At 70.1% G+C, this 26740-nt stretch overlaps 8 protein-coding genes across 8 annotated transcripts; all 8 read left to right on the top strand.

Annotated features, from left to right (window-relative positions):
- The first annotated feature begins 1808 nt into the window (after positions 1-1808).
- On the top strand, positions 1809-3106 carry LOC101123968 (double homeobox protein 4-like protein 4). The gene has a single exon (XM_055384047.2). It carries the CDS (start codon positions 1809-1811, stop codon positions 3075-3077), a length of 1269 nt encoding a protein of 422 aa, XP_055240022.2. The 3' UTR covers positions 3078-3106.
- Positions 3107-5042: 1936 nt separating this feature from the next.
- On the top strand, positions 5043-6401 carry LOC115932855 (double homeobox protein 4-like protein 4). The gene has a single exon (XM_031006492.3). The coding sequence runs from the start codon at positions 5104-5106 to the stop codon at positions 6370-6372; it is 1269 nt and encodes a 422-aa protein (XP_030862352.3). The 5' UTR covers positions 5043-5103; the 3' UTR covers positions 6373-6401.
- Positions 6402-8337: 1936 nt separating this feature from the next.
- On the top strand, positions 8338-9696 carry LOC129532815 (double homeobox protein 4-like protein 4). The gene has a single exon (XM_055384045.2). The coding sequence runs from the start codon at positions 8399-8401 to the stop codon at positions 9665-9667; it is 1269 nt and encodes a 422-aa protein (XP_055240020.1). The 5' UTR covers positions 8338-8398; the 3' UTR covers positions 9668-9696.
- Positions 9697-11633: 1937 nt separating this feature from the next.
- LOC129532818 (double homeobox protein 4-like protein 4) lies at positions 11634-12992 on the top strand. Its single transcript, XM_055384049.2, has one exon. It carries the CDS (start codon positions 11695-11697, stop codon positions 12961-12963), a length of 1269 nt encoding a protein of 422 aa, XP_055240024.2. The 5' UTR covers positions 11634-11694; the 3' UTR covers positions 12964-12992.
- Positions 12993-14929: 1937 nt separating this feature from the next.
- On the top strand, positions 14930-16288 carry LOC129532416 (double homeobox protein 4-like protein 4). Its single transcript, XM_055381761.2, has one exon. The coding sequence runs from the start codon at positions 14991-14993 to the stop codon at positions 16257-16259; it is 1269 nt and encodes a 422-aa protein (XP_055237736.2). The 5' UTR covers positions 14930-14990; the 3' UTR covers positions 16260-16288.
- Positions 16289-18225: 1937 nt separating this feature from the next.
- LOC129532813 (double homeobox protein 4-like protein 4) lies at positions 18226-19584 on the top strand. Its single transcript, XM_055384043.2, has one exon. The coding sequence runs from the start codon at positions 18287-18289 to the stop codon at positions 19553-19555; it is 1269 nt and encodes a 422-aa protein (XP_055240018.1). The 5' UTR covers positions 18226-18286; the 3' UTR covers positions 19556-19584.
- A 1937-nt stretch (positions 19585-21521) lies between these two features.
- On the top strand, positions 21522-22880 carry LOC129532817 (double homeobox protein 4-like protein 4). The gene has a single exon (XM_055384048.2). It carries the CDS (start codon positions 21583-21585, stop codon positions 22849-22851), a length of 1269 nt encoding a protein of 422 aa, XP_055240023.2. The 5' UTR covers positions 21522-21582; the 3' UTR covers positions 22852-22880.
- A 1936-nt stretch (positions 22881-24816) lies between these two features.
- On the top strand, positions 24817-26175 carry LOC134758385 (double homeobox protein 4-like protein 4). Its single transcript, XM_063705690.1, has one exon. It carries the CDS (start codon positions 24878-24880, stop codon positions 26144-26146), a length of 1269 nt encoding a protein of 422 aa, XP_063561760.1. The 5' UTR covers positions 24817-24877; the 3' UTR covers positions 26147-26175.
- Positions 26176-26740: the final 565 nt, after the last annotated feature.

Here is a 26740-nt window from a genome sequence, read left to right as displayed (position 1 = left end):
TTTTCATTTTATGTAATGAAATAAACAATGTTGTTTGGAATTTTAAATTTCTTTCATATGGAATTTGAATTTAATAAAGATGTGAAAAAGAGAATGTCTTATTGTCACTTCCGTGTCATCCTATCCCTGACCTCCCCACAGCCCACAGCTCTTGTCATAGTCCGGGAATAGTGTTCTATCACTACAGGAAATGGGGCCAATTCAATGGTAATACACAGATATAAATTGGAGATACAGAGATTTTATTCTCGACCACTGCAGTATAAAAGAATCACAGTAACGCGAGTCACACAATTTTTGGGTTGACACTGCTTATGAGTTATGCTTACACTATGCTGTAGAATAACGCTGAAATAAATTATGTCTATTAAACAAATGCACATACATAAATAATGTGTCTAAGTAACAATGTACATATCTTAATGAAAATGAATTTTATTGCTAAAAAATGTTAACACACAGATACACACAATGGGATCATGTAATGTTGAAAAATAGAGATGGGGAGAGGAACAGAGAGAGAAAGGGAGGAATGGAGAGAGAAAAGGACAGATGGACAGAGGGACACTGGAAAGGAGAATGTGGGGAAGGGGAGGAAGGGAGGTAGGGAGGAAGGAGGGAGGAAGGGAAGGACAGAGGGAGAAAGGGAGCAAGAGACAGAGAGAGGAAAGCAGAGAGAAAAGCGGTCTTCTGTCTCCAGGACCAGCAGGACCTCGCACTCCGGGAAAATGTTGGGTGCCCAGTGCAGGCTGAGTGCTCGGCCGACAGCCACGTCGGCCGGAGGCGCGCTCACCAGCTCACCAGCCCTCCGGATCGCCAGCCCGGGTCACTTCATCCCGGAACAATTCAGACGAATTCCGCCTCCCAAGGAATGAGAGAATTGCCCAGAGAGCAATGAGCCGAGACTCGGGTGATTGTCCGTTTTTCATCCACATGGTTCACAGATGACATAGCCCCACGTTGAGCCTGCAACAGAGCGCGAGGCAGATACTCCCATTCACACGGGAGTCACACTCAGGCCGAGTGAACCATGATTCCGGGTCCCACGTTCCTTCGCCCTCTGCAAGGGGGCCTGTTGCTCACGTGTCTCCCGCCCCCGAAAGCGTGACCATGTTGACTGTTTCCCGAGCTCTGCAGGGACACAGAAACCTCCAGCGAAGCGTGGAAAAGCAGCATCGTAACTTCGCTCTCCTTTCCAGTTTCCAAACCGGCCACAGTGGAGAATCCCCTTGTTGCAGGAAACAGCAATCCGTCGTCAGGCCGTGATGCACCCGACGTTTCTTTTCTCTGTAGTTTCGCTCTCGTTTTCTACATGAAAATGAACGAGATCCACACAACTGCGTGCGTGAGACTATCACGGCAACGGCGACACCCACAGGCATTGCCGCCTTCCCGGAGAGGGCCTGGAAAACTCAAGACTCTCATGGAAGTTCAGTTCCACACTCCACGCTTCACGGTGGTTTCTGCCTGAAAACTGAGTCAAGACAGCGGCTTCCAGTTTCCATAGAATTACTGGAGAACCTCAGAGAGCCAGTCCCCGAAGGCCCTCTTTCCCCTCCAATCCGGTCCTAAACCCACCCACCCCACAAGGCCCTGGTCACTGTGGTTTTTGGCTTCGGAGGACGGGCTACCCTGGGACCTTCGGTCTCGAGCTCATGCATGTTCATAACGCGGTGGAGGTGGTAGGTCTTTCTAAGGGCCTCCTGGCTGCACCTGCCGCAGTGCACAGGCCGGCTGAGGTGCACGGGAGCCCGCCGGCCTCTCTCTGCCCGCGTCCGTCCGTGACATTCCGGCCGGGACTCACCGCGATGGCCCTCCCGACACCTTCGGACAGCACCCTCCCCGCGGAAGCCCGGGGACGAGGACGGCGACGGAGACTCGTTTGGACCCCGAGCCAAAGCGAGGCCCTGCGAGCCTGCTTTGAGCGGAACCCACACCCGGGCATCGCCACCAGAGAACGGCTGGCCCAGGCCATCGGCATTCCGGAGCCCAGGGTCCAGATTTGGTTTCAGAATGAGAGGTCGCGCCAGCTGAGGCAGCACCGGCGGGAATCTCGGCCCTGGCCCGGGAGACGCGGCCCGCCAGAAGGCCGGCGAAAGCGGACCGCCGTCACCGGATCCCAGACCGCCCTGCTCCTCCGAGCCTTTGAGAAGGATCGCTTTCCAGGCATCGCCGCCCGGGAAGAGCTGGCCAGAGAGACGGGCCTCCCGGAGTCCAGGATTCAGATCTGGTTTCAGAATCGAAGGGCCAGGCACCCGGGACAGGGTGGCAGGGCGCCCGCGCAGGCAGGCGGCCTGTGCAACGCGGCCCCCGGCGGGTGTCACCCTGCTCCCTCGTGGGTCGCCTTCGCCCACACCGGCGCGTGGGGAACGGGGCTTCCCGCACCCCACGTGCCCTGCGCGCCTGGGGCTCTCCCACAGGGGGCTTTCGTGAGCCAGGCGGCGAGGGCCGCCCCCGTGCTGCAGCCCAGCCGGGCCGCGCCGGCGGAGGGGATCTCCCAACCTGCCCCGGCGCGCGGGGATTTTGCCTACGCCGCCCCGGCTCCTCCGGAAGGGGCGCTCTCCCACCCTCAGGCTCCTCGGTGGCCTCCGCACCCGGGCAAAAGCCGGGAGGACCGGGACCCGCAGCGCGACGGCCTGCCGGGCCCTTGCGCGGTGGGACAGCCTGGGCCCGCTCAAGCGGGGCCGCAGGGCCAAGGTGTGCTTGCGCCACCCACGTCCCAGGGGAGCCCGTGGTGGGGCTGGGGCCGGGGTCCCCAGGTCGCCGGGGCGGCGTGGGAACCCCAAGCCGGGGCAGCTCCACCTCCCCAGCCCGCGCCCCCGGAGGCCTCCGCGCGGCAGGGGCAGATGCAAGGCATCCCGGCGCCCTCCCAGGCGCTCCAGGAGCCGGGGCGCTCGTCTGCACTCCCCTGCGGCCTGCTGCTGGATGAGCTCCTGGCGAGCCCGGAGTTTCTGCAGCAGGCGCAACCTTTCCTAGAAACGGAGGCCCCGGGGGAGCTGGAGGCCTCGGAAGAGGCCGCCTCGCTGGAAGCACCCCTCAGCGAGGAAGAATACCGGCTTCTGCTGGAGGAGCTTTAGGACGCGGGGTTGGGACGGGGTCGGGTGGTTCGGGGCGAGGGCGGTGGCCTCTCTCTCTTTCGCGGGGAACACCTGGCTGGCTACGGAGGGGCGTGTCTTCGCCCCGCCGCCTCCACCGGGCTGACCGGCCTGGGATTCCTGCCTTCTAGGTCTAGGCCCGGTGAGAGACTCCACACAGCGGAGAACTGCCATTCTTTCCTGGGCATCCCGGGGATCCCAGAGCCGGCCCAGGTACCAGCAGGTGGGCCGCCTACTGCGCACGCGCGGGTTTGCGGGCAGCCGCCTGGGCTGTGGGAGCGGGCAGCCCGGGCAGAGCTCTCATGCCTTTCCACCACCCCACCCCGCCGCCTGACCGCCCCCTCCCCACCCCCACCCCCCACCCCCGGAAAATGCGTCGTCCCCTGGGCTGGGTGGAGACCCCCGTCCCGCGAAACACCGGGCCCGCGCAGCGTCCAGGCCTGACACCGCTCCGGCGGCTCGCCTCCTCTGCGCCTCCGCGCCACCGTCGCCCGCCCGCCCGGGCCCCTGCAGCCTCCCAGCTGCCAGCACGGAGCGCCTGGCGGCGGAACGCAGACCCCAGGCCCGGCGCACACCGGGGACGCTGAGCGTTCCAGGCGGGAGGGAAGGCGGGCAGAGATGGAGAGAGGAACGGGAGACCTAGAGGGGCGGAAGGATGGGCGGAGGGACGTTAGGAGGGAGGGAGGGAGGGAGGGAGGCAGGGAGGCAGGGAGGCAGGGAGGAACGGAGGGAAAGACAGAGCGACGCAGGGACTGGGGGCGGGCGGGAGGGAGCCGGGGACAGAGGGAGGAAGGCAGGGAGGAAAAGCGGTCTTCGGCCTCCGGGAGTAGCGGGACCCCCGCCCTCCGGGAAAACGGTCAGCGTCCGGCGCGGCACTCATTCGCCCCGGTTCCGTGGCCCAGGGAGTGGGCGGTTTCCTCAGGGACAAAAGACCGGGACTCGGGTTGCCGTCGGGTTTTCACCCGCGCGGTTCACAGACCGCACATCCCCAGGCTGAGCCCTGCAACGCAGCGCGAGGCCGACAGCCCCGACCACGGAGGAGCCACACGCAGGACGACGGAGGCGTGATTTTGGTTTCCGCGTGGCTTTGCCCTCTGCAAGGCGGCCTGTTGCCCACGTCTCTCCGGCCCCCGAAAGGCTGGCCATGCTGACTGTTTGCTCCCGGAGCTCTGCGGGCACCCGGAAACATGCAGGGAAGGGTGGAAGCCCGGCATGGTGCCTTCGCTCTCCTTGCCAGCTTCCAAACCGACCACACTGCAGACTCCCCATGTTGCCGCACACGGGAATCCATCGTCAGGCCATCACGCCGGGGAGGCATCTCCTCTCTGGGGTCTCGCTCTGGTCTTCTACGTGGAAATGAACGAGAGCCACACGCCTGCGTGTGTGAGACTGTCCCGGCAACGGCGACACCCACAGGCATTGCCTCCTTCACGGAGAGAGGGCCTGGAACACTCAAGACTCCCACGGAGGTTCAGTTCCACACTCCCCTCCACCCTCCCAGGCTGGTTTCTCCCTGCTGCAGACGCGTGGGAGCCCAGAGAGCGGCTTCCCGTTCCCGCGGGATCCCTGGAGAGGTCCGGAGAGCCAGCCCCCGAAACGCGCCCCCCTCACCCCTTCCCCCTCTCCCCCTTCCTCTTCGTCTCTCCGGCCCCACCCCCACCACCACCACCACCACCACCACCACCACCACGCCCTGCCCCACCCCCCAACCCCCCCCCCCCACCACCACCCCGCCGGCCGCAGGCCTCGACTTGCCCTGGGTCCCTTCCGGGGTGGGGCGGGCTGTCCCAGGGGGGCTCACCGCCATTCATGAAGGGGTGGAGCCTGCCTGCCTGTGGGCCTTTATAAGGGCCGCTGGCTGGCCGGCTGGCTGGCTGGCTGGCTGGCTGTCCGGGCAGGCCTCCTGGCTGCACCTGCCGCAGTGCACAGGCCGGCTGAGGTGCACGGGAGCCCGCCGGCCTCTCTCTGCCCGCGTCCGTCCGTGACATTCCGGCCGGGGCTCACCGCGATGGCCCTCCCGACACCTTCGGACAGCACCCTCCCCGCGGAAGCCCGGGGACGAGGACGGCGACGGAGACTCGTTTGGACCCCGAGCCAAAGCGAGGCCCTGCGAGCCTGCTTTGAGCGGAACCCGTACCCGGGCATCGCCACCAGAGAACGGCTGGCCCAGGCCATCGGCATTCCGGAGCCCAGGGTCCAGATTTGGTTTCAGAATGAGAGGTCGCGCCAGCTGAGGCAGCACCGGCGGGAATCTCGGCCCTGGCCCGGGAGACGCGGCCCGCCAGAAGGCCGGCGAAAGCGGACCGCCGTCACCGGATCCCAGACCGCCCTGCTCCTCCGAGCCTTTGAGAAGGATCGCTTTCCAGGCATCGCCGCCCGGGAAGAGCTGGCCAGAGAGACGGGCCTCCCGGAGTCCAGGATTCAGATCTGGTTTCAGAATCGAAGGGCCAGGCACCCGGGACAGGGTGGCAGGGCGCCCGCGCAGGCAGGCGGCCTGTGCAACGCGGCCCCCGGCGGGTGTCACCCTGCTCCCTCGTGGGTCGCCTTCGCCCACACCGGCGCGTGGGGAACGGGGCTTCCCGCACCCCACGTGCCCTGCGCGCCTGGGGCTCTCCCACAGGGGGCTTTCGTGAGCCAGGCGGCGAGGGCCGCCCCCGTGCTGCAGCCCAGCCGGGCCGCGCCGGCGGAGGGGATCTCCCAACCTGCCCCGGCGCGCGGGGATTTTGCCTACGCCGCCCCGGCTCCTCCGGAAGGGGCGCTCTCCCACCCTCAGGCTCCTCGGTGGCCTCCGCACCCGGGCAAAAGCCGGGAGGACCGGGACCCGCAGCGCGACGGCCTGCCGGGCCCTTGCGCGGTGGGACAGCCTGGGCCCGCTCAAGCGGGGCCGCAGGGCCAAGGTGTGCTTGCGCCACCCACGTCCCAGGGGAGCCCGTGGTGGGGCTGGGGCCGGGGTCCCCAGGTCGCCGGGGCGGCGTGGGAACCCCAAGCCGGGGCAGCTCCACCTCCCCAGCCCGCGCCCCCGGAGGCCTCCGCGCGGCAGGGGCAGATGCAAGGCATCCCGGCGCCCTCCCAGGCGCTCCAGGAGCCGGGGCGCTCGTCTGCACTCCCCTGCGGCCTGCTGCTGGATGAGCTCCTGGCGAGCCCGGAGTTTCTGCAGCAGGCGCAACCTTTCCTAGAAACGGAGGCCCCGGGGGAGCTGGAGGCCTCGGAAGAGGCCGCCTCGCTGGAAGCACCCCTCAGCGAGGAAGAATACCGGCTTCTGCTGGAGGAGCTTTAGGACGCGGGGTTGGGACGGGGTCGGGTGGTTCGGGGCGAGGGCGGTGGCCTCTCTCTCTTTCGCGGGGAACACCTGGCTGGCTACGGAGGGGCGTGTCTTCGCCCCGCCGCCTCCACCGGGCTGACCGGCCTGGGATTCCTGCCTTCTAGGTCTAGGCCCGGTGAGAGACTCCACACAGCGGAGAACTGCCATTCTTTCCTGGGCATCCCGGGGATCCCAGAGCCGGCCCAGGTACCAGCAGGTGGGCCGCCTACTGCGCACGCGCGGGTTTGCGGGCAGCCGCCTGGGCTGTGGGAGCGGGCAGCCCGGGCAGAGCTCTCATGCCTTTCCACCACCCCACCCCGCCGCCTGACCGCCCCCTCCCCACCCCCACCCCCCACCCCCGGAAAATGCGTCGTCCCCTGGGCTGGGTGGAGACCCCCGTCCCGCGAAACACCGGGCCCGCGCAGCGTCCAGGCCTGACACCGCTCCGGCGGCTCGCCTCCTCTGCGCCTCCGCGCCACCGTCGCCCGCCCGCCCGGGCCCCTGCAGCCTCCCAGCTGCCAGCACGGAGCGCCTGGCGGCGGAACGCAGACCCCAGGCCCGGCGCACACCGGGGACGCTGAGCGTTCCAGGCGGGAGGGAAGGCGGGCAGAGATGGAGAGAGGAACGGGAGACCTAGAGGGGCGGAAGGATGGGCGGAGGGACGTTAGGAGGGAGGGAGGGAGGGAGGGAGGCAGGGAGGCAGGGAGGCAGGGAGGAACGGAGGGAAAGACAGAGCGACGCAGGGACTGGGGGCGGGCGGGAGGGAGCCGGGGACAGAGGGAGGAAGGCAGGGAGGAAAAGCGGTCTTCGGCCTCCGGGAGTAGCGGGACCCCCGCCCTCCGGGAAAACGGTCAGCGTCCGGCGCGGCACTCATTCGCCCCGGTTCCGTGGCCCAGGGAGTGGGCGGTTTCCTCAGGGACAAAAGACCGGGACTCGGGTTGCCGTCGGGTTTTCACCCGCGCGGTTCACAGACCGCACATCCCCAGGCTGAGCCCTGCAACGCAGCGCGAGGCCGACAGCCCCGACCACGGAGGAGCCACACGCAGGACGACGGAGGCGTGATTTTGGTTTCCGCGTGGCTTTGCCCTCTGCAAGGCGGCCTGTTGCCCACGTCTCTCCGGCCCCCGAAAGGCTGGCCATGCTGACTGTTTGCTCCCGGAGCTCTGCGGGCACCCGGAAACATGCAGGGAAGGGTGGAAGCCCGGCATGGTGCCTTCGCTCTCCTTGCCAGCTTCCAAACCGACCACACTGCAGACTCCCCATGTTGCCGCACACGGGAATCCATCGTCAGGCCATCACGCCGGGGAGGCATCTCCTCTCTGGGGTCTCGCTCTGGTCTTCTACGTGGAAATGAACGAGAGCCACACGCCTGCGTGTGTGAGACTGTCCCGGCAACGGCGACACCCACAGGCATTGCCTCCTTCACGGAGAGAGGGCCTGGAACACTCAAGACTCCCACGGAGGTTCAGTTCCACACTCCCCTCCACCCTCCCAGGCTGGTTTCTCCCTGCTGCAGACGCGTGGGAGCCCAGAGAGCGGCTTCCCGTTCCCGCGGGATCCCTGGAGAGGTCCGGAGAGCCAGCCCGCGAAACGCGCCCCCCTCACCCCTTCCCCCTCTCCCCCTTCCTCTTCGTCTCTCCGGCCCCACCCCCACCACCACCACCACCACCACCACCACCACCACGCCCTGCCCCACCCCCCAACCCCCCCCCCCCACCACCACCCCGCCGGCCGCAGGCCTCGACTTGCCCTGGGTCCCTTCCGGGGTGGGGCGGGCTGTCCCAGGGGGGCTCACCGCCATTCATGAAGGGGTGGAGCCTGCCTGCCTGTGGGCCTTTATAAGGGCCGCTGGCCGGCCGGCTGGCTGGCTGGCTGGCTGGCTGTCCGGGCAGGCCTCCTGGCTGCACCTGCCGCAGTGCACAGGCCGGCTGAGGTGCACGGGAGCCCGCCGGCCTCTCTCTGCCCGCGTCCGTCCGTGACATTCCGGCCGGGGCTCACCGCGATGGCCCTCCCGACACCTTCGGACAGCACCCTCCCCGCGGAAGCCCGGGGACGAGGACGGCGACGGAGACTCGTTTGGACCCCGAGCCAAAGCGAGGCCCTGCGAGCCTGCTTTGAGCGGAACCCGTACCCGGGCATCGCCACCAGAGAACGGCTGGCCCAGGCCATCGGCATTCCGGAGCCCAGGGTCCAGATTTGGTTTCAGAATGAGAGGTCGCGCCAGCTGAGGCAGCACCGGCGGGAATCTCGGCCCTGGCCCGGGAGACGCGGCCCGCCAGAAGGCCGGCGAAAGCGGACCGCCGTCACCGGATCCCAGACCGCCCTGCTCCTCCGAGCCTTTGAGAAGGATCGCTTTCCAGGCATCGCCGCCCGGGAAGAGCTGGCCAGAGAGACGGGCCTCCCGGAGTCCAGGATTCAGATCTGGTTTCAGAATCGAAGGGCCAGGCACCCGGGACAGGGTGGCAGGGCGCCCGCGCAGGCAGGCGGCCTGTGCAACGCGGCCCCCGGCGGGTGTCACCCTGCTCCCTCGTGGGTCGCCTTCGCCCACACCGGCGCGTGGGGAACGGGGCTTCCCGCACCCCACGTGCCCTGCGCGCCTGGGGCTCTCCCACAGGGGGCTTTCGTGAGCCAGGCGGCGAGGGCCGCCCCCGTGCTGCAGCCCAGCCGGGCCGCGCCGGCGGAGGGGATCTCCCAACCTGCCCCGGCGCGCGGGGATTTTGCCTACGCCGCCCCGGCTCCTCCGGAAGGGGCGCTCTCCCACCCTCAGGCTCCTCGGTGGCCTCCGCACCCGGGCAAAAGCCGGGAGGACCGGGACCCGCAGCGCGACGGCCTGCCGGGCCCTTGCGCGGTGGGACAGCCTGGGCCCGCTCAAGCGGGGCCGCAGGGCCAAGGTGTGCTTGCGCCACCCACGTCCCAGGGGAGCCCGTGGTGGGGCTGGGGCCGGGGTCCCCAGGTCGCCGGGGCGGCGTGGGAACCCCAAGCCGGGGCAGCTCCACCTCCCCAGCCCGCGCCCCCGGAGGCCTCCGCGCGGCAGGGGCAGATGCAAGGCATCCCGGCGCCCTCCCAGGCGCTCCAGGAGCCGGGGCGCTCGTCTGCACTCCCCTGCGGCCTGCTGCTGGATGAGCTCCTGGCGAGCCCGGAGTTTCTGCAGCAGGCGCAACCTTTCCTAGAAACGGAGGCCCCGGGGGAGCTGGAGGCCTCGGAAGAGGCCGCCTCGCTGGAAGCACCCCTCAGCGAGGAAGAATACCGGCTTCTGCTGGAGGAGCTTTAGGACGCGGGGTTGGGACGGGGTCGGGTGGTTCGGGGCGAGGGCGGTGGCCTCTCTCTCTTTCGCGGGGAACACCTGGCTGGCTACGGAGGGGCGTGTCTTCGCCCCGCCGCCTCCACCGGGCTGACCGGCCTGGGATTCCTGCCTTCTAGGTCTAGGCCCGGTGAGAGACTCCACACAGCGGAGAACTGCCATTCTTTCCTGGGCATCCCGGGGATCCCAGAGCCGGCCCAGGTACCAGCAGGTGGGCCGCCTACTGCGCACGCGCGGGTTTGCGGGCAGCCGCCTGGGCTGTGGGAGCGGGCAGCCCGGGCAGAGCTCTCATGCCTTTCCACCACCCCACCCCGCCGCCTGACCGCCCCCTCCCCACCCCCACCCCCCACCCCCGGAAAATGCGTCGTCCCCTGGGCTGGGTGGAGACCCCCGTCCCGCGAAACACCGGGCCCGCGCAGCGTCCAGGCCTGACACCGCTCCGGCGGCTCGCCTCCTCTGCGCCTCCGCGCCACCGTCGCCCGCCCGCCCGGGCCCCTGCAGCCTCCCAGCTGCCAGCACGGAGCGCCTGGCGGCGGAACGCAGACCCCAGGCCCGGCGCACACCGGGGACGCTGAGCGTTCCAGGCGGGAGGGAAGGCGGGCAGAGATGGAGAGAGGAACGGGAGACCTAGAGGGGCGGAAGGATGGGCGGAGGGACGTTAGGAGGGAGGGAGGGAGGGAGGGAGGCAGGGAGGCAGGGAGGCAGGGAGGAACGGAGGGAAAGACAGAGCGACGCAGGGACTGGGGGCGGGCGGGAGGGAGCCGGGGACAGAGGGAGGAAGGCAGGGAGGAAAAGCGGTCTTCGGCCTCCGGGAGTAGCGGGACCCCCGCCCTCCGGGAAAACGGTCAGCGTCCGGCGCGGCACTCATTCGCCCCGGTTCCGTGGCCCAGGGAGTGGGCGGTTTCCTCAGGGACAAAAGACCGGGACTCGGGTTGCCGTCGGGTTTTCACCCGCGCGGTTCACAGACCGCACATCCCCAGGCTGAGCCCTGCAACGCAGCGCGAGGCCGACAGCCCCGACCACGGAGGAGCCACACGCAGGACGACGGAGGCGTGATTTTGGTTTCCGCGTGGCTTTGCCCTCTGCAAGGCGGCCTGTTGCCCACGTCTCTCCGGCCCCCGAAAGGCTGGCCATGCTGACTGTTTGCTCCCGGAGCTCTGCGGGCACCCGGAAACATGCAGGGAAGGGTGGAAGCCCGGCATGGTGCCTTCGCTCTCCTTGCCAGCTTCCAAACCGACCACACTGCAGACTCCCCATGTTGCCGCACACGGGAATCCATCGTCAGGCCATCACGCCGGGGAGGCATCTCCTCTCTGGGGTCTCGCTCTGGTCTTCTACGTGGAAATGAACGAGAGCCACACGCCTGCGTGTGTGAGACTGTCCCGGCAACGGCGACACCCACAGGCATTGCCTCCTTCACGGAGAGAGGGCCTGGAACACTCAAGACTCCCACGGAGGTTCAGTTCCACACTCCCCTCCACCCTCCCAGGCTGGTTTCTCCCTGCTGCAGACGCGTGGGAGCCCAGAGAGCGGCTTCCCGTTCCCGCGGGATCCCTGGAGAGGTCCGGAGAGCCAGCCCGCGAAACGCGCCCCCCTCACCCCTTCCCCCTCTCCCCCTTCCTCTTCGTCTCTCCGGCCCCACCCCCACCACCACCACCACCACCACCACCACCACCACGCCCTGCCCCACCCCCCAACCCCCCCCCCCCCACCACCACCCCGCCGGCCGCAGGCCTCGACTTGCCCTGGGTCCCTTCCGGGGTGGGGCGGGCTGTCCCAGGGGGGCTCACCGCCATTCATGAAGGGGTGGAGCCTGCCTGCCTGTGGGCCTTTATAAGGGCCGCTGGCCGGCCGGCTGGCTGGCTGGCTGGCTGGCTGTCCGGGCAGGCCTCCTGGCTGCACCTGCCGCAGTGCACAGGCCGGCTGAGGTGCACGGGAGCCCGCCGGCCTCTCTCTGCCCGCGTCCGTCCGTGACATTCCGGCCGGGGCTCACCGCGATGGCCCTCCCGACACCTTCGGACAGCACCCTCCCCGCGGAAGCCCGGGGACGAGGACGGCGACGGAGACTCGTTTGGACCCCGAGCCAAAGCGAGGCCCTGCGAGCCTGCTTTGAGCGGAACCCGTACCCGGGCATCGCCACCAGAGAACGGCTGGCCCAGGCCATCGGCATTCCGGAGCCCAGGGTCCAGATTTGGTTTCAGAATGAGAGGTCGCGCCAGCTGAGGCAGCACCGGCGGGAATCTCGGCCCTGGCCCGGGAGACGCGGCCCGCCAGAAGGCCGGCGAAAGCGGACCGCCGTCACCGGATCCCAGACCGCCCTGCTCCTCCGAGCCTTTGAGAAGGATCGCTTTCCAGGCATCGCCGCCCGGGAAGAGCTGGCCAGAGAGACGGGCCTCCCGGAGTCCAGGATTCAGATCTGGTTTCAGAATCGAAGGGCCAGGCACCCGGGACAGGGTGGCAGGGCGCCCGCGCAGGCAGGCGGCCTGTGCAACGCGGCCCCCGGCGGGTGTCACCCTGCTCCCTCGTGGGTCGCCTTCGCCCACACCGGCGCGTGGGGAACGGGGCTTCCCGCACCCCACGTGCCCTGCGCGCCTGGGGCTCTCCCACAGGGGGCTTTCGTGAGCCAGGCGGCGAGGGCCGCCCCCGTGCTGCAGCCCAGCCGGGCCGCGCCGGCGGAGGGGATCTCCCAACCTGCCCCGGCGCGCGGGGATTTTGCCTACGCCGCCCCGGCTCCTCCGGAAGGGGCGCTCTCCCACCCTCAGGCTCCTCGGTGGCCTCCGCACCCGGGCAAAAGCCGGGAGGACCGGGACCCGCAGCGCGACGGCCTGCCGGGCCCTTGCGCGGTGGGACAGCCTGGGCCCGCTCAAGCGGGGCCGCAGGGCCAAGGTGTGCTTGCGCCACCCACGTCCCAGGGGAGCCCGTGGTGGGGCTGGGGCCGGGGTCCCCAGGTCGCCGGGGCGGCGTGGGAACCCCAAGCCGGGGCAGCTCCACCTCCCCAGCCCGCGCCCCCGGAGGCCTCCGCGCGGCAGGGGCAGATGCAAGGCATCCCGGCGCCCTCCCAGGCGCTCCAGGAGCCGGGGCGCTCGTCTGCACTCCCCTGCGGCCTGCTGCTGGATGAGCTCCTGGCGAGCCCGGAGTTTCTGCAGCAGGCGCAACCTTTCCTAGAAACGGAGGCCCCGGGGGAGCTGGAGGCCTCGGAAGAGGCCGCCTCGCTGGAAGCACCCCTCAGCGAGGAAGAATACCGGCTTCTGCTGGAGGAGCTTTAGGACGCGGGGTTGGGACGGGGTCGGGTGGTTCGGGGCGAGGGCGGTGGCCTCTCTCTCTTTCGCGGGGAACACCTGGCTGGCTACGGAGGGGCGTGTCTTCGCCCCGCCGCCTCCACCGGGCTGACCGGCCTGGGATTCCTGCCTTCTAGGTCTAGGCCCGGTGAGAGACTCCACACAGCGGAGAACTGCCATTCTTTCCTGGGCATCCCGGGGATCCCAGAGCCGGCCCAGGTACCAGCAGGTGGGCCGCCTACTGCGCACGCGCGGGTTTGCGGGCAGCCGCCTGGGCTGTGGGAGCGGGCAGCCCGGGCAGAGCTCTCATGCCTTTCCACCACCCCACCCCGCCGCCTGACCGCCCCCTCCCCACCCCCACCCCCCACCCCCGGAAAATGCGTCGTCCCCTGGGCTGGGTGGAGACCCCCGTCCCGCGAAACACCGGGCCCGCGCAGCGTCCAGGCCTGACACCGCTCCGGCGGCTCGCCTCCTCTGCGCCTCCGCGCCACCGTCGCCCGCCCGCCCGGGCCCCTGCAGCCTCCCAGCTGCCAGCACGGAGCGCCTGGCGGCGGAACGCAGACCCCAGGCCCGGCGCACACCGGGGACGCTGAGCGTTCCAGGCGGGAGGGAAGGCGGGCAGAGATGGAGAGAGGAACGGGAGACCTAGAGGGGCGGAAGGATGGGCGGAGGGACGTTAGGAGGGAGGGAGGGAGGGAGGGAGGCAGGGAGGCAGGGAGGCAGGGAGGAACGGAGGGAAAGACAGAGCGACGCAGGGACTGGGGGCGGGCGGGAGGGAGCCGGGGACAGAGGGAGGAAGGCAGGGAGGAAAAGCGGTCTTCGGCCTCCGGGAGTAGCGGGACCCCCGCCCTCCGGGAAAACGGTCAGCGTCCGGCGCGGCACTCATTCGCCCCGGTTCCGTGGCCCAGGGAGTGGGCGGTTTCCTCAGGGACAAAAGACCGGGACTCGGGTTGCCGTCGGGTTTTCACCCGCGCGGTTCACAGACCGCACATCCCCAGGCTGAGCCCTGCAACGCAGCGCGAGGCCGACAGCCCCGACCACGGAGGAGCCACACGCAGGACGACGGAGGCGTGATTTTGGTTTCCGCGTGGCTTTGCCCTCTGCAAGGCGGCCTGTTGCCCACGTCTCTCCGGCCCCCGAAAGGCTGGCCATGCTGACTGTTTGCTCCCGGAGCTCTGCGGGCACCCGGAAACATGCAGGGAAGGGTGGAAGCCCGGCATGGTGCCTTCGCTCTCCTTGCCAGCTTCCAAACCGACCACACTGCAGACTCCCCATGTTGCCGCACACGGGAATCCATCGTCAGGCCATCACGCCGGGGAGGCATCTCCTCTCTGGGGTCTCGCTCTGGTCTTCTACGTGGAAATGAACGAGAGCCACACGCCTGCGTGTGTGAGACTGTCCCGGCAACGGCGACACCCACAGGCATTGCCTCCTTCACGGAGAGAGGGCCTGGAACACTCAAGACTCCCACGGAGGTTCAGTTCCACACTCCCCTCCACCCTCCCAGGCTGGTTTCTCCCTGCTGCAGACGCGTGGGAGCCCAGAGAGCGGCTTCCCGTTCCCGCGGGATCCCTGGAGAGGTCCGGAGAGCCAGCCCCCGAAACGCGCCCCCCTCACCCCTTCCCCCTCTCCCCCTTCCTCTTCGTCTCTCCGGCCCCACCCCCACCACCACCACCACCACCACCACCACCACCACGCCCTGCCCCACCCCCCAACCCCCCCCCCCCCACCACCACCCCGCCGGCCGCAGGCCTCGACTTGCCCTGGGTCCCTTCCGGGGTGGGGCGGGCTGTCCCAGGGGGGCTCACCGCCATTCATGAAGGGGTGGAGCCTGCCTGCCTGTGGGCCTTTATAAGGGCCGCTGGCCGGCCGGCTGGCTGGCTGGCTGGCTGGCTGTCCGGGCAGGCCTCCTGGCTGCACCTGCCGCAGTGCACAGGCCGGCTGAGGTGCACGGGAGCCCGCCGGCCTCTCTCTGCCCGCGTCCGTCCGTGACATTCCGGCCGGGGCTCACCGCGATGGCCCTCCCGACACCTTCGGACAGCACCCTCCCCGCGGAAGCCCGGGGACGAGGACGGCGACGGAGACTCGTTTGGACCCCGAGCCAAAGCGAGGCCCTGCGAGCCTGCTTTGAGCGGAACCCGTACCCGGGCATCGCCACCAGAGAACGGCTGGCCCAGGCCATCGGCATTCCGGAGCCCAGGGTCCAGATTTGGTTTCAGAATGAGAGGTCGCGCCAGCTGAGGCAGCACCGGCGGGAATCTCGGCCCTGGCCCGGGAGACGCGGCCCGCCAGAAGGCCGGCGAAAGCGGACCGCCGTCACCGGATCCCAGACCGCCCTGCTCCTCCGAGCCTTTGAGAAGGATCGCTTTCCAGGCATCGCCGCCCGGGAAGAGCTGGCCAGAGAGACGGGCCTCCCGGAGTCCAGGATTCAGATCTGGTTTCAGAATCGAAGGGCCAGGCACCCGGGACAGGGTGGCAGGGCGCCCGCGCAGGCAGGCGGCCTGTGCAACGCGGCCCCCGGCGGGTGTCACCCTGCTCCCTCGTGGGTCGCCTTCGCCCACACCGGCGCGTGGGGAACGGGGCTTCCCGCACCCCACGTGCCCTGCGCGCCTGGGGCTCTCCCACAGGGGGCTTTCGTGAGCCAGGCGGCGAGGGCCGCCCCCGTGCTGCAGCCCAGCCGGGCCGCGCCGGCGGAGGGGATCTCCCAACCTGCCCCGGCGCGCGGGGATTTTGCCTACGCCGCCCCGGCTCCTCCGGAAGGGGCGCTCTCCCACCCTCAGGCTCCTCGGTGGCCTCCGCACCCGGGCAAAAGCCGGGAGGACCGGGACCCGCAGCGCGACGGCCTGCCGGGCCCTTGCGCGGTGGGACAGCCTGGGCCCGCTCAAGCGGGGCCGCAGGGCCAAGGTGTGCTTGCGCCACCCACGTCCCAGGGGAGCCCGTGGTGGGGCTGGGGCCGGGGTCCCCAGGTCGCCGGGGCGGCGTGGGAACCCCAAGCCGGGGCAGCTCCACCTCCCCAGCCCGCGCCCCCGGAGGCCTCCGCGCGGCAGGGGCAGATGCAAGGCATCCCGGCGCCCTCCCAGGCGCTCCAGGAGCCGGGGCGCTCGTCTGCACTCCCCTGCGGCCTGCTGCTGGATGAGCTCCTGGCGAGCCCGGAGTTTCTGCAGCAGGCGCAACCTTTCCTAGAAACGGAGGCCCCGGGGGAGCTGGAGGCCTCGGAAGAGGCCGCCTCGCTGGAAGCACCCCTCAGCGAGGAAGAATACCGGCTTCTGCTGGAGGAGCTTTAGGACGCGGGGTTGGGACGGGGTCGGGTGGTTCGGGGCGAGGGCGGTGGCCTCTCTCTCTTTCGCGGGGAACACCTGGCTGGCTACGGAGGGGCGTGTCTTCGCCCCGCCGCCTCCACCGGGCTGACCGGCCTGGGATTCCTGCCTTCTAGGTCTAGGCCCGGTGAGAGACTCCACACAGCGGAGAACTGCCATTCTTTCCTGGGCATCCCGGGGATCCCAGAGCCGGCCCAGGTACCAGCAGGTGGGCCGCCTACTGCGCACGCGCGGGTTTGCGGGCAGCCGCCTGGGCTGTGGGAGCGGGCAGCCCGGGCAGAGCTCTCATGCCTTTCCACCACCCCACCCCGCCGCCTGACCGCCCCCTCCCCACCCCCACCCCCCACCCCCGGAAAATGCGTCGTCCCCTGGGCTGGGTGGAGACCCCCGTCCCGCGAAACACCGGGCCCGCGCAGCGTCCAGGCCTGACACCGCTCCGGCGGCTCGCCTCCTCTGCGCCTCCGCGCCACCGTCGCCCGCCCGCCCGGGCCCCTGCAGCCTCCCAGCTGCCAGCACGGAGCGCCTGGCGGCGGAACGCAGACCCCAGGCCCGGCGCACACCGGGGACGCTGAGCGTTCCAGGCGGGAGGGAAGGCGGGCAGAGATGGAGAGAGGAACGGGAGACCTAGAGGGGCGGAAGGATGGGCGGAGGGACGTTAGGAGGGAGGGAGGGAGGGAGGGAGGCAGGGAGGCAGGGAGGCAGGGAGGAACGGAGGGAAAGACAGAGCGACGCAGGGACTGGGGGCGGGCGGGAGGGAGCCGGGGACAGAGGGAGGAAGGCAGGGAGGAAAAGCGGTCTTCGGCCTCCGGGAGTAGCGGGACCCCCGCCCTCCGGGAAAACGGTCAGCGTCCGGCGCGGCACTCATTCGCCCCGGTTCCGTGGCCCAGGGAGTGGGCGGTTTCCTCAGGGACAAAAGACCGGGACTCGGGTTGCCGTCGGGTTTTCACCCGCGCGGTTCACAGACCGCACATCCCCAGGCTGAGCCCTGCAACGCAGCGCGAGGCCGACAGCCCCGACCACGGAGGAGCCACACGCAGGACGACGGAGGCGTGATTTTGGTTTCCGCGTGGCTTTGCCCTCTGCAAGGCGGCCTGTTGCCCACGTCTCTCCGGCCCCCGAAAGGCTGGCCATGCTGACTGTTTGCTCCCGGAGCTCTGCGGGCACCCGGAAACATGCAGGGAAGGGTGGAAGCCCGGCATGGTGCCTTCGCTCTCCTTGCCAGCTTCCAAACCGACCACACTGCAGACTCCCCATGTTGCCGCACACGGGAATCCATCGTCAGGCCATCACGCCGGGGAGGCATCTCCTCTCTGGGGTCTCGCTCTGGTCTTCTACGTGGAAATGAACGAGAGCCACACGCCTGCGTGTGTGAGACTGTCCCGGCAACGGCGACACCCACAGGCATTGCCTCCTTCACGGAGAGAGGGCCTGGAACACTCAAGACTCCCACGGAGGTTCAGTTCCACACTCCCCTCCACCCTCCCAGGCTGGTTTCTCCCTGCTGCAGACGCGTGGGAGCCCAGAGAGCGGCTTCCCGTTCCCGCGGGATCCCTGGAGAGGTCCGGAGAGCCAGCCCGCGAAACGCGCCCCCCTCACCCCTTCCCCCTCTCCCCCTTCCTCTTCGTCTCTCCGGCCCCACCCCCACCACCACCACCACCACCACCACCACCACCACGCCCTGCCCCACCCCCCAACCCCCCCCCCCCCACCACCACCCCGCCGGCCGCAGGCCTCGACTTGCCCTGGGTCCCTTCCGGGGTGGGGCGGGCTGTCCCAGGGGGGCTCACCGCCATTCATGAAGGGGTGGAGCCTGCCTGCCTGTGGGCCTTTATAAGGGCCGCTGGCCGGCCGGCTGGCTGGCTGGCTGGCTGGCTGTCCGGGCAGGCCTCCTGGCTGCACCTGCCGCAGTGCACAGGCCGGCTGAGGTGCACGGGAGCCCGCCGGCCTCTCTCTGCCCGCGTCCGTCCGTGACATTCCGGCCGGGGCTCACCGCGATGGCCCTCCCGACACCTTCGGACAGCACCCTCCCCGCGGAAGCCCGGGGACGAGGACGGCGACGGAGACTCGTTTGGACCCCGAGCCAAAGCGAGGCCCTGCGAGCCTGCTTTGAGCGGAACCCGTACCCGGGCATCGCCACCAGAGAACGGCTGGCCCAGGCCATCGGCATTCCGGAGCCCAGGGTCCAGATTTGGTTTCAGAATGAGAGGTCGCGCCAGCTGAGGCAGCACCGGCGGGAATCTCGGCCCTGGCCCGGGAGACGCGGCCCGCCAGAAGGCCGGCGAAAGCGGACCGCCGTCACCGGATCCCAGACCGCCCTGCTCCTCCGAGCCTTTGAGAAGGATCGCTTTCCAGGCATCGCCGCCCGGGAAGAGCTGGCCAGAGAGACGGGCCTCCCGGAGTCCAGGATTCAGATCTGGTTTCAGAATCGAAGGGCCAGGCACCCGGGACAGGGTGGCAGGGCGCCCGCGCAGGCAGGCGGCCTGTGCAACGCGGCCCCCGGCGGGTGTCACCCTGCTCCCTCGTGGGTCGCCTTCGCCCACACCGGCGCGTGGGGAACGGGGCTTCCCGCACCCCACGTGCCCTGCGCGCCTGGGGCTCTCCCACAGGGGGCTTTCGTGAGCCAGGCGGCGAGGGCCGCCCCCGTGCTGCAGCCCAGCCGGGCCGCGCCGGCGGAGGGGATCTCCCAACCTGCCCCGGCGCGCGGGGATTTTGCCTACGCCGCCCCGGCTCCTCCGGAAGGGGCGCTCTCCCACCCTCAGGCTCCTCGGTGGCCTCCGCACCCGGGCAAAAGCCGGGAGGACCGGGACCCGCAGCGCGACGGCCTGCCGGGCCCTTGCGCGGTGGGACAGCCTGGGCCCGCTCAAGCGGGGCCGCAGGGCCAAGGTGTGCTTGCGCCACCCACGTCCCAGGGGAGCCCGTGGTGGGGCTGGGGCCGGGGTCCCCAGGTCGCCGGGGCGGCGTGGGAACCCCAAGCCGGGGCAGCTCCACCTCCCCAGCCCGCGCCCCCGGAGGCCTCCGCGCGGCAGGGGCAGATGCAAGGCATCCCGGCGCCCTCCCAGGCGCTCCAGGAGCCGGGGCGCTCGTCTGCACTCCCCTGCGGCCTGCTGCTGGATGAGCTCCTGGCGAGCCCGGAGTTTCTGCAGCAGGCGCAACCTTTCCTAGAAACGGAGGCCCCGGGGGAGCTGGAGGCCTCGGAAGAGGCCGCCTCGCTGGAAGCACCCCTCAGCGAGGAAGAATACCGGCTTCTGCTGGAGGAGCTTTAGGACGCGGGGTTGGGACGGGGTCGGGTGGTTCGGGGCGAGGGCGGTGGCCTCTCTCTCTTTCGCGGGGAACACCTGGCTGGCTACGGAGGGGCGTGTCTTCGCCCCGCCGCCTCCACCGGGCTGACCGGCCTGGGATTCCTGCCTTCTAGGTCTAGGCCCGGTGAGAGACTCCACACAGCGGAGAACTGCCATTCTTTCCTGGGCATCCCGGGGATCCCAGAGCCGGCCCAGGTACCAGCAGGTGGGCCGCCTACTGCGCACGCGCGGGTTTGCGGGCAGCCGCCTGGGCTGTGGGAGCGGGCAGCCCGGGCAGAGCTCTCATGCCTTTCCACCACCCCACCCCGCCGCCTGACCGCCCCCTCCCCACCCCCACCCCCCACCCCCGGAAAATGCGTCGTCCCCTGGGCTGGGTGGAGACCCCCGTCCCGCGAAACACCGGGCCCGCGCAGCGTCCAGGCCTGACACCGCTCCGGCGGCTCGCCTCCTCTGCGCCTCCGCGCCACCGTCGCCCGCCCGCCCGGGCCCCTGCAGCCTCCCAGCTGCCAGCACGGAGCGCCTGGCGGCGGAACGCAGACCCCAGGCCCGGCGCACACCGGGGACGCTGAGCGTTCCAGGCGGGAGGGAAGGCGGGCAGAGATGGAGAGAGGAACGGGAGACCTAGAGGGGCGGAAGGATGGGCGGAGGGACGTTAGGAGGGAGGGAGGGAGGGAGGGAGGCAGGGAGGCAGGGAGGCAGGGAGGAACGGAGGGAAAGACAGAGCGACGCAGGGACTGGGGGCGGGCGGGAGGGAGCCGGGGACAGAGGGAGGAAGGCAGGGAGGAAAAGCGGTCTTCGGCCTCCGGGAGTAGCGGGACCCCCGCCCTCCGGGAAAACGGTCAGCGTCCGGCGCGGCACTCATTCGCCCCGGTTCCGTGGCCCAGGGAGTGGGCGGTTTCCTCAGGGACAAAAGACCGGGACTCGGGTTGCCGTCGGGTTTTCACCCGCGCGGTTCACAGACCGCACATCCCCAGGCTGAGCCCTGCAACGCAGCGCGAGGCCGACAGCCCCGACCACGGAGGAGCCACACGCAGGACGACGGAGGCGTGATTTTGGTTTCCGCGTGGCTTTGCCCTCTGCAAGGCGGCCTGTTGCCCACGTCTCTCCGGCCCCCGAAAGGCTGGCCATGCTGACTGTTTGCTCCCGGAGCTCTGCGGGCACCCGGAAACATGCAGGGAAGGGTGGAAGCCCGGCATGGTGCCTTCGCTCTCCTTGCCAGCTTCCAAACCGACCACACTGCAGACTCCCCATGTTGCCGCACACGGGAATCCATCGTCAGGCCATCACGCCGGGGAGGCATCTCCTCTCTGGGGTCTCGCTCTGGTCTTCTACGTGGAAATGAACGAGAGCCACACGCCTGCGTGTGTGAGACTGTCCCGGCAACGGCGACACCCACAGGCATTGCCTCCTTCACGGAGAGAGGGCCTGGAACACTCAAGACTCCCACGGAGGTTCAGTTCCACACTCCCCTCCACCCTCCCAGGCTGGTTTCTCCCTGCTGCAGACGCGTGGGAGCCCAGAGAGCGGCTTCCCGTTCCCGCGGGATCCCTGGAGAGGTCCGGAGAGCCAGCCCGCGAAACGCGCCCCCCTCACCCCTTCCCCCTCTCCCCCTTCCTCTTCGTCTCTCCGGCCCCACCCCCACCACCACCACCACCACCACCACCACCACCACGCCCTGCCCCACCCCCCAACCCCCCCCCCCCCACCACCACCCCGCCGGCCGCAGGCCTCGACTTGCCCTGGGTCCCTTCCGGGGTGGGGCGGGCTGTCCCAGGGGGGCTCACCGCCATTCATGAAGGGGTGGAGCCTGCCTGCCTGTGGGCCTTTATAAGGGCCGCTGGCCGGCCGGCTGGCTGGCTGGCTGGCTGGCTGTCCGGGCAGGCCTCCTGGCTGCACCTGCCGCAGTGCACAGGCCGGCTGAGGTGCACGGGAGCCCGCCGGCCTCTCTCTGCCCGCGTCCGTCCGTGACATTCCGGCCGGGGCTCACCGCGATGGCCCTCCCGACACCTTCGGACAGCACCCTCCCCGCGGAAGCCCGGGGACGAGGACGGCGACGGAGACTCGTTTGGACCCCGAGCCAAAGCGAGGCCCTGCGAGCCTGCTTTGAGCGGAACCCGTACCCGGGCATCGCCACCAGAGAACGGCTGGCCCAGGCCATCGGCATTCCGGAGCCCAGGGTCCAGATTTGGTTTCAGAATGAGAGGTCGCGCCAGCTGAGGCAGCACCGGCGGGAATCTCGGCCCTGGCCCGGGAGACGCGGCCCGCCAGAAGGCCGGCGAAAGCGGACCGCCGTCACCGGATCCCAGACCGCCCTGCTCCTCCGAGCCTTTGAGAAGGATCGCTTTCCAGGCATCGCCGCCCGGGAAGAGCTGGCCAGAGAGACGGGCCTCCCGGAGTCCAGGATTCAGATCTGGTTTCAGAATCGAAGGGCCAGGCACCCGGGACAGGGTGGCAGGGCGCCCGCGCAGGCAGGCGGCCTGTGCAACGCGGCCCCCGGCGGGTGTCACCCTGCTCCCTCGTGGGTCGCCTTCGCCCACACCGGCGCGTGGGGAACGGGGCTTCCCGCACCCCACGTGCCCTGCGCGCCTGGGGCTCTCCCACAGGGGGCTTTCGTGAGCCAGGCGGCGAGGGCCGCCCCCGTGCTGCAGCCCAGCCGGGCCGCGCCGGCGGAGGGGATCTCCCAACCTGCCCCGGCGCGCGGGGATTTTGCCTACGCCGCCCCGGCTCCTCCGGAAGGGGCGCTCTCCCACCCTCAGGCTCCTCGGTGGCCTCCGCACCCGGGCAAAAGCCGGGAGGACCGGGACCCGCAGCGCGACGGCCTGCCGGGCCCTTGCGCGGTGGGACAGCCTGGGCCCGCTCAAGCGGGGCCGCAGGGCCAAGGTGTGCTTGCGCCACCCACGTCCCAGGGGAGCCCGTGGTGGGGCTGGGGCCGGGGTCCCCAGGTCGCCGGGGCGGCGTGGGAACCCCAAGCCGGGGCAGCTCCACCTCCCCAGCCCGCGCCCCCGGAGGCCTCCGCGCGGCAGGGGCAGATGCAAGGCATCCCGGCGCCCTCCCAGGCGCTCCAGGAGCCGGGGCGCTCGTCTGCACTCCCCTGCGGCCTGCTGCTGGATGAGCTCCTGGCGAGCCCGGAGTTTCTGCAGCAGGCGCAACCTTTCCTAGAAACGGAGGCCCCGGGGGAGCTGGAGGCCTCGGAAGAGGCCGCCTCGCTGGAAGCACCCCTCAGCGAGGAAGAATACCGGCTTCTGCTGGAGGAGCTTTAGGACGCGGGGTTGGGACGGGGTCGGGTGGTTCGGGGCGAGGGCGGTGGCCTCTCTCTCTTTCGCGGGGAACACCTGGCTGGCTACGGAGGGGCGTGTCTTCGCCCCGCCGCCTCCACCGGGCTGACCGGCCTGGGATTCCTGCCTTCTAGGTCTAGGCCCGGTGAGAGACTCCACACAGCGGAGAACTGCCATTCTTTCCTGGGCATCCCGGGGATCCCAGAGCCGGCCCAGGTACCAGCAGGTGGGCCGCCTACTGCGCACGCGCGGGTTTGCGGGCAGCCGCCTGGGCTGTGGGAGCGGGCAGCCCGGGCAGAGCTCTCATGCCTTTCCACCACCCCACCCCGCCGCCTGACCGCCCCCTCCCCACCCCCACCCCCCACCCCCGGAAAATGCGTCGTCCCCTGGGCTGGGTGGAGACCCCCGTCCCGCGAAACACCGGGCCCGCGCAGCGTCCAGGCCTGACACCGCTCCGGCGGCTCGCCTCCTCTGCGCCTCCGCGCCACCGTCGCCCGCCCGCCCGGGCCCCTGCAGCCTCCCAGCTGCCAGCACGGAGCGCCTGGCGGCGGAACGCAGACCCCAGGCCCGGCGCACACCGGGGACGCTGAGCGTTCCAGGCGGGAGGGAAGGCGGGCAGAGATGGAGAGAGGAACGGGAGACCTAGAGGGGCGGAAGGATGGGCGGAGGGACGTTAGGAGGGAGGGAGGGAGGGAGGGAGGCAGGGAGGCAGGGAGGCAGGGAGGAACGGAGGGAAAGACAGAGCGACGCAGGGACTGGGGGCGGGCGGGAGGGAGCCGGGGACAGAGGGAGGAAGGCAGGGAGGAAAAGCGGTCTTCGGCCTCCGGGAGTAGCGGGACCCCCGCCCTCCGGGAAAACGGTCAGCGTCCGGCGCGGCACTCATTCGCCCCGGTTCCGTGGCCCAGGGAGTGGGCGGTTTCCTCAGGGACAAAAGACCGGGACTCGGGTTGCCGTCGGGTTTTCACCCGCGCGGTTCACAGACCGCACATCCCCAGGCTGAGCCCTGCAACGCAGCGCGAGGCCGACAGCCCCGACCACGGAGGAGCCACACGCAGGACGACGGAGGCGTGATTTTGGTTTCCGCGTGGCTTTGCCCTCTGCAAGGCGGCCTGTTGCCCACGTCTCTCCGGCCCCCGAAAGGCTGGCCATGCTGACTGTTTGCTCCCGGAGCTCTGCGGGCACCCGGAAACATGCAGGGAAGGGTGGAAGCCCGGCATGGTGCCTTCGCTCTCCTTGCCAGCTTCCAAACCGACCACACTGCAGACTCCCCATGTTGCCGCACACGGGAATCCATCGTCAGGCCATCACGCCGGGGAGGCATCTCCTCTCTGGGGTCTCGCTCTGGTCTTCTACGTGGAAATGAACGAGAGCCACACGCCTGCGTGTGTGAGACTGTCCCGGCAACGGCGACACCCACAGGCATTGCCTCCTTCACGGAGAGAGGGCCTGGAACACTCAAGACTCCCACGGAGGTTCAGTTCCACACTCCCCTCCACCCTCCCAGGCTGGTTTCTCCCTGCTGCAGACGCGTGGGAGCCCAGAGAGCGGCTTCCCGTTCCCGCGGGATCCCTGGAGAGGTCCGGAGAGCCAGCCCGCGAAACGCGCCCCCCTCACCCCTTCCCCCTCTCCCCCTTCCTCTTCGTCTCTCCGGCCCCACCCCCACCACCACCACCACCACCACCACCACCACCACGCCCTGCCCCACCCCCCAACCCCCCCCCCCCACCACCACCCCGCCGGCCGCAGGCCTCGACTTGCCCTGGGTCCCTTCCGGGGTGGGGCGGGCTGTCCCAGGGGGGCTCACCGCCATTCATGAAGGGGTGGAGCCTGCCTGCCTGTGGGCCTTTATAAGGGCCGCTGGCCGGCCGGCTGGCTGGCTGGCTGGCTGGCTGTCCGGGCAGGCCTCCTGGCTGCACCTGCCGCAGTGCACAGGCCGGCTGAGGTGCACGGGAGCCCGCCGGCCTCTCTCTGCCCGCGTCCGTCCGTGACATTCCGGCCGGGGCTCACCGCGATGGCCCTCCCGACACCTTCGGACAGCACCCTCCCCGCGGAAGCCCGGGGACGAGGACGGCGACGGAGACTCGTTTGGACCCCGAGCCAAAGCGAGGCCCTGCGAGCCTGCTTTGAGCGGAACCCGTACCCGGGCATCGCCACCAGAGAACGGCTGGCCCAGGCCATCGGCATTCCGGAGCCCAGGGTCCAGATTTGGTTTCAGAATGAGAGGTCGCGCCAGCTGAGGCAGCACCGGCGGGAATCTCGGCCCTGGCCCGGGAGACGCGGCCCGCCAGAAGGCCGGCGAAAGCGGACCGCCGTCACCGGATCCCAGACCGCCCTGCTCCTCCGAGCCTTTGAGAAGGATCGCTTTCCAGGCATCGCCGCCCGGGAAGAGCTGGCCAGAGAGACGGGCCTCCCGGAGTCCAGGATTCAGATCTGGTTTCAGAATCGAAGGGCCAGGCACCCGGGACAGGGTGGCAGGGCGCCCGCGCAGGCAGGCGGCCTGTGCAACGCGGCCCCCGGCGGGTGTCACCCTGCTCCCTCGTGGGTCGCCTTCGCCCACACCGGCGCGTGGGGAACGGGGCTTCCCGCACCCCACGTGCCCTGCGCGCCTGGGGCTCTCCCACAGGGGGCTTTCGTGAGCCAGGCGGCGAGGGCCGCCCCCGTGCTGCAGCCCAGCCGGGCCGCGCCGGCGGAGGGGATCTCCCAACCTGCCCCGGCGCGCGGGGATTTTGCCTACGCCGCCCCGGCTCCTCCGGAAGGGGCGCTCTCCCACCCTCAGGCTCCTCGGTGGCCTCCGCACCCGGGCAAAAGCCGGGAGGACCGGGACCCGCAGCGCGACGGCCTGCCGGGCCCTTGCGCGGTGGGACAGCCTGGGCCCGCTCAAGCGGGGCCGCAGGGCCAAGGTGTGCTTGCGCCACCCACGTCCCAGGGGAGCCCGTGGTGGGGCTGGGGCCGGGGTCCCCAGGTCGCCGGGGCGGCGTGGGAACCCCAAGCCGGGGCAGCTCCACCTCCCCAGCCCGCGCCCCCGGAGGCCTCCGCGCGGCAGGGGCAGATGCAAGGCATCCCGGCGCCCTCCCAGGCGCTCCAGGAGCCGGGGCGCTCGTCTGCACTCCCCTGCGGCCTGCTGCTGGATGAGCTCCTGGCGAGCCCGGAGTTTCTGCAGCAGGCGCAACCTTTCCTAGAAACGGAGGCCCCGGGGGAGCTGGAGGCCTCGGAAGAGGCCGCCTCGCTGGAAGCACCCCTCAGCGAGGAAGAATACCGGCTTCTGCTGGAGGAGCTTTAGGACGCGGGGTTGGGACGGGGTCGGGTGGTTCGGGGCGAGGGCGGTGGCCTCTCTCTCTTTCGCGGGGAACACCTGGCTGGCTACGGAGGGGCGTGTCTTCGCCCCGCCGCCTCCACCGGGCTGACCGGCCTGGGATTCCTGCCTTCTAGGTCTAGGCCCGGTGAGAGACTCCACACAGCGGAGAACTGCCATTCTTTCCTGGGCATCCCGGGGATCCCAGAGCCGGCCCAGGTACCAGCAGGTGGGCCGCCTACTGCGCACGCGCGGGTTTGCGGGCAGCCGCCTGGGCTGTGGGAGCGGGCAGCCCGGGCAGAGCTCTCATGCCTTTCCACCACCCCACCCCGCCGCCTGACCGCCCCCTCCCCACCCCCACCCCCCACCCCCGGAAAATGCGTCGTCCCCTGGGCTGGGTGGAGACCCCCGTCCCGCGAAACACCGGGCCCGCGCAGCGTCCAGGCCTGACACCGCTCCGGCGGCTCGCCTCCTCTGCGCCTCCGCGCCACCGTCGCCCGCCCGCCCGGGCCCCTGCAGCCTCCCAGCTGCCAGCACGGAGCGCCTGGCGGCGGAACGCAGACCCCAGGCCCGGCGCACACC

The sequence above is a fragment of the Gorilla gorilla genome, chromosome 3 (assembly GCF_029281585.2).
Source record: "Gorilla gorilla gorilla isolate KB3781 chromosome 3, NHGRI_mGorGor1-v2.1_pri, whole genome shotgun sequence".
NCBI classification, from domain to species: domain Eukaryota; kingdom Metazoa; phylum Chordata; class Mammalia; order Primates; family Hominidae; genus Gorilla; species Gorilla gorilla.
The sequence above is the reverse complement of the archived record's forward strand: the minus strand, read 5'-3'. Positions and strand labels throughout refer to the sequence as shown.

Bases quoted from the DNA above. Each gene is read 5' to 3' on its own strand.
- LOC101123968 (XM_055384047.2), top strand. From the start codon at position 1,809: ATGGCCCTCCCGACACCTTCGGACAGCACCCTCCCCGCGGAAGCCCGG.
- LOC115932855 (XM_031006492.3), top strand. From the start codon at position 5,104: ATGGCCCTCCCGACACCTTCGGACAGCACCCTCCCCGCGGAAGCCCGG.
- LOC129532815 (XM_055384045.2), top strand. From the start codon at position 8,399: ATGGCCCTCCCGACACCTTCGGACAGCACCCTCCCCGCGGAAGCCCGG.
- LOC129532818 (XM_055384049.2), top strand. From the start codon at position 11,695: ATGGCCCTCCCGACACCTTCGGACAGCACCCTCCCCGCGGAAGCCCGG.
- LOC129532416 (XM_055381761.2), top strand. From the start codon at position 14,991: ATGGCCCTCCCGACACCTTCGGACAGCACCCTCCCCGCGGAAGCCCGG.
- LOC129532813 (XM_055384043.2), top strand. From the start codon at position 18,287: ATGGCCCTCCCGACACCTTCGGACAGCACCCTCCCCGCGGAAGCCCGG.
- LOC129532817 (XM_055384048.2), top strand. From the start codon at position 21,583: ATGGCCCTCCCGACACCTTCGGACAGCACCCTCCCCGCGGAAGCCCGG.
- LOC134758385 (XM_063705690.1), top strand. From the start codon at position 24,878: ATGGCCCTCCCGACACCTTCGGACAGCACCCTCCCCGCGGAAGCCCGG.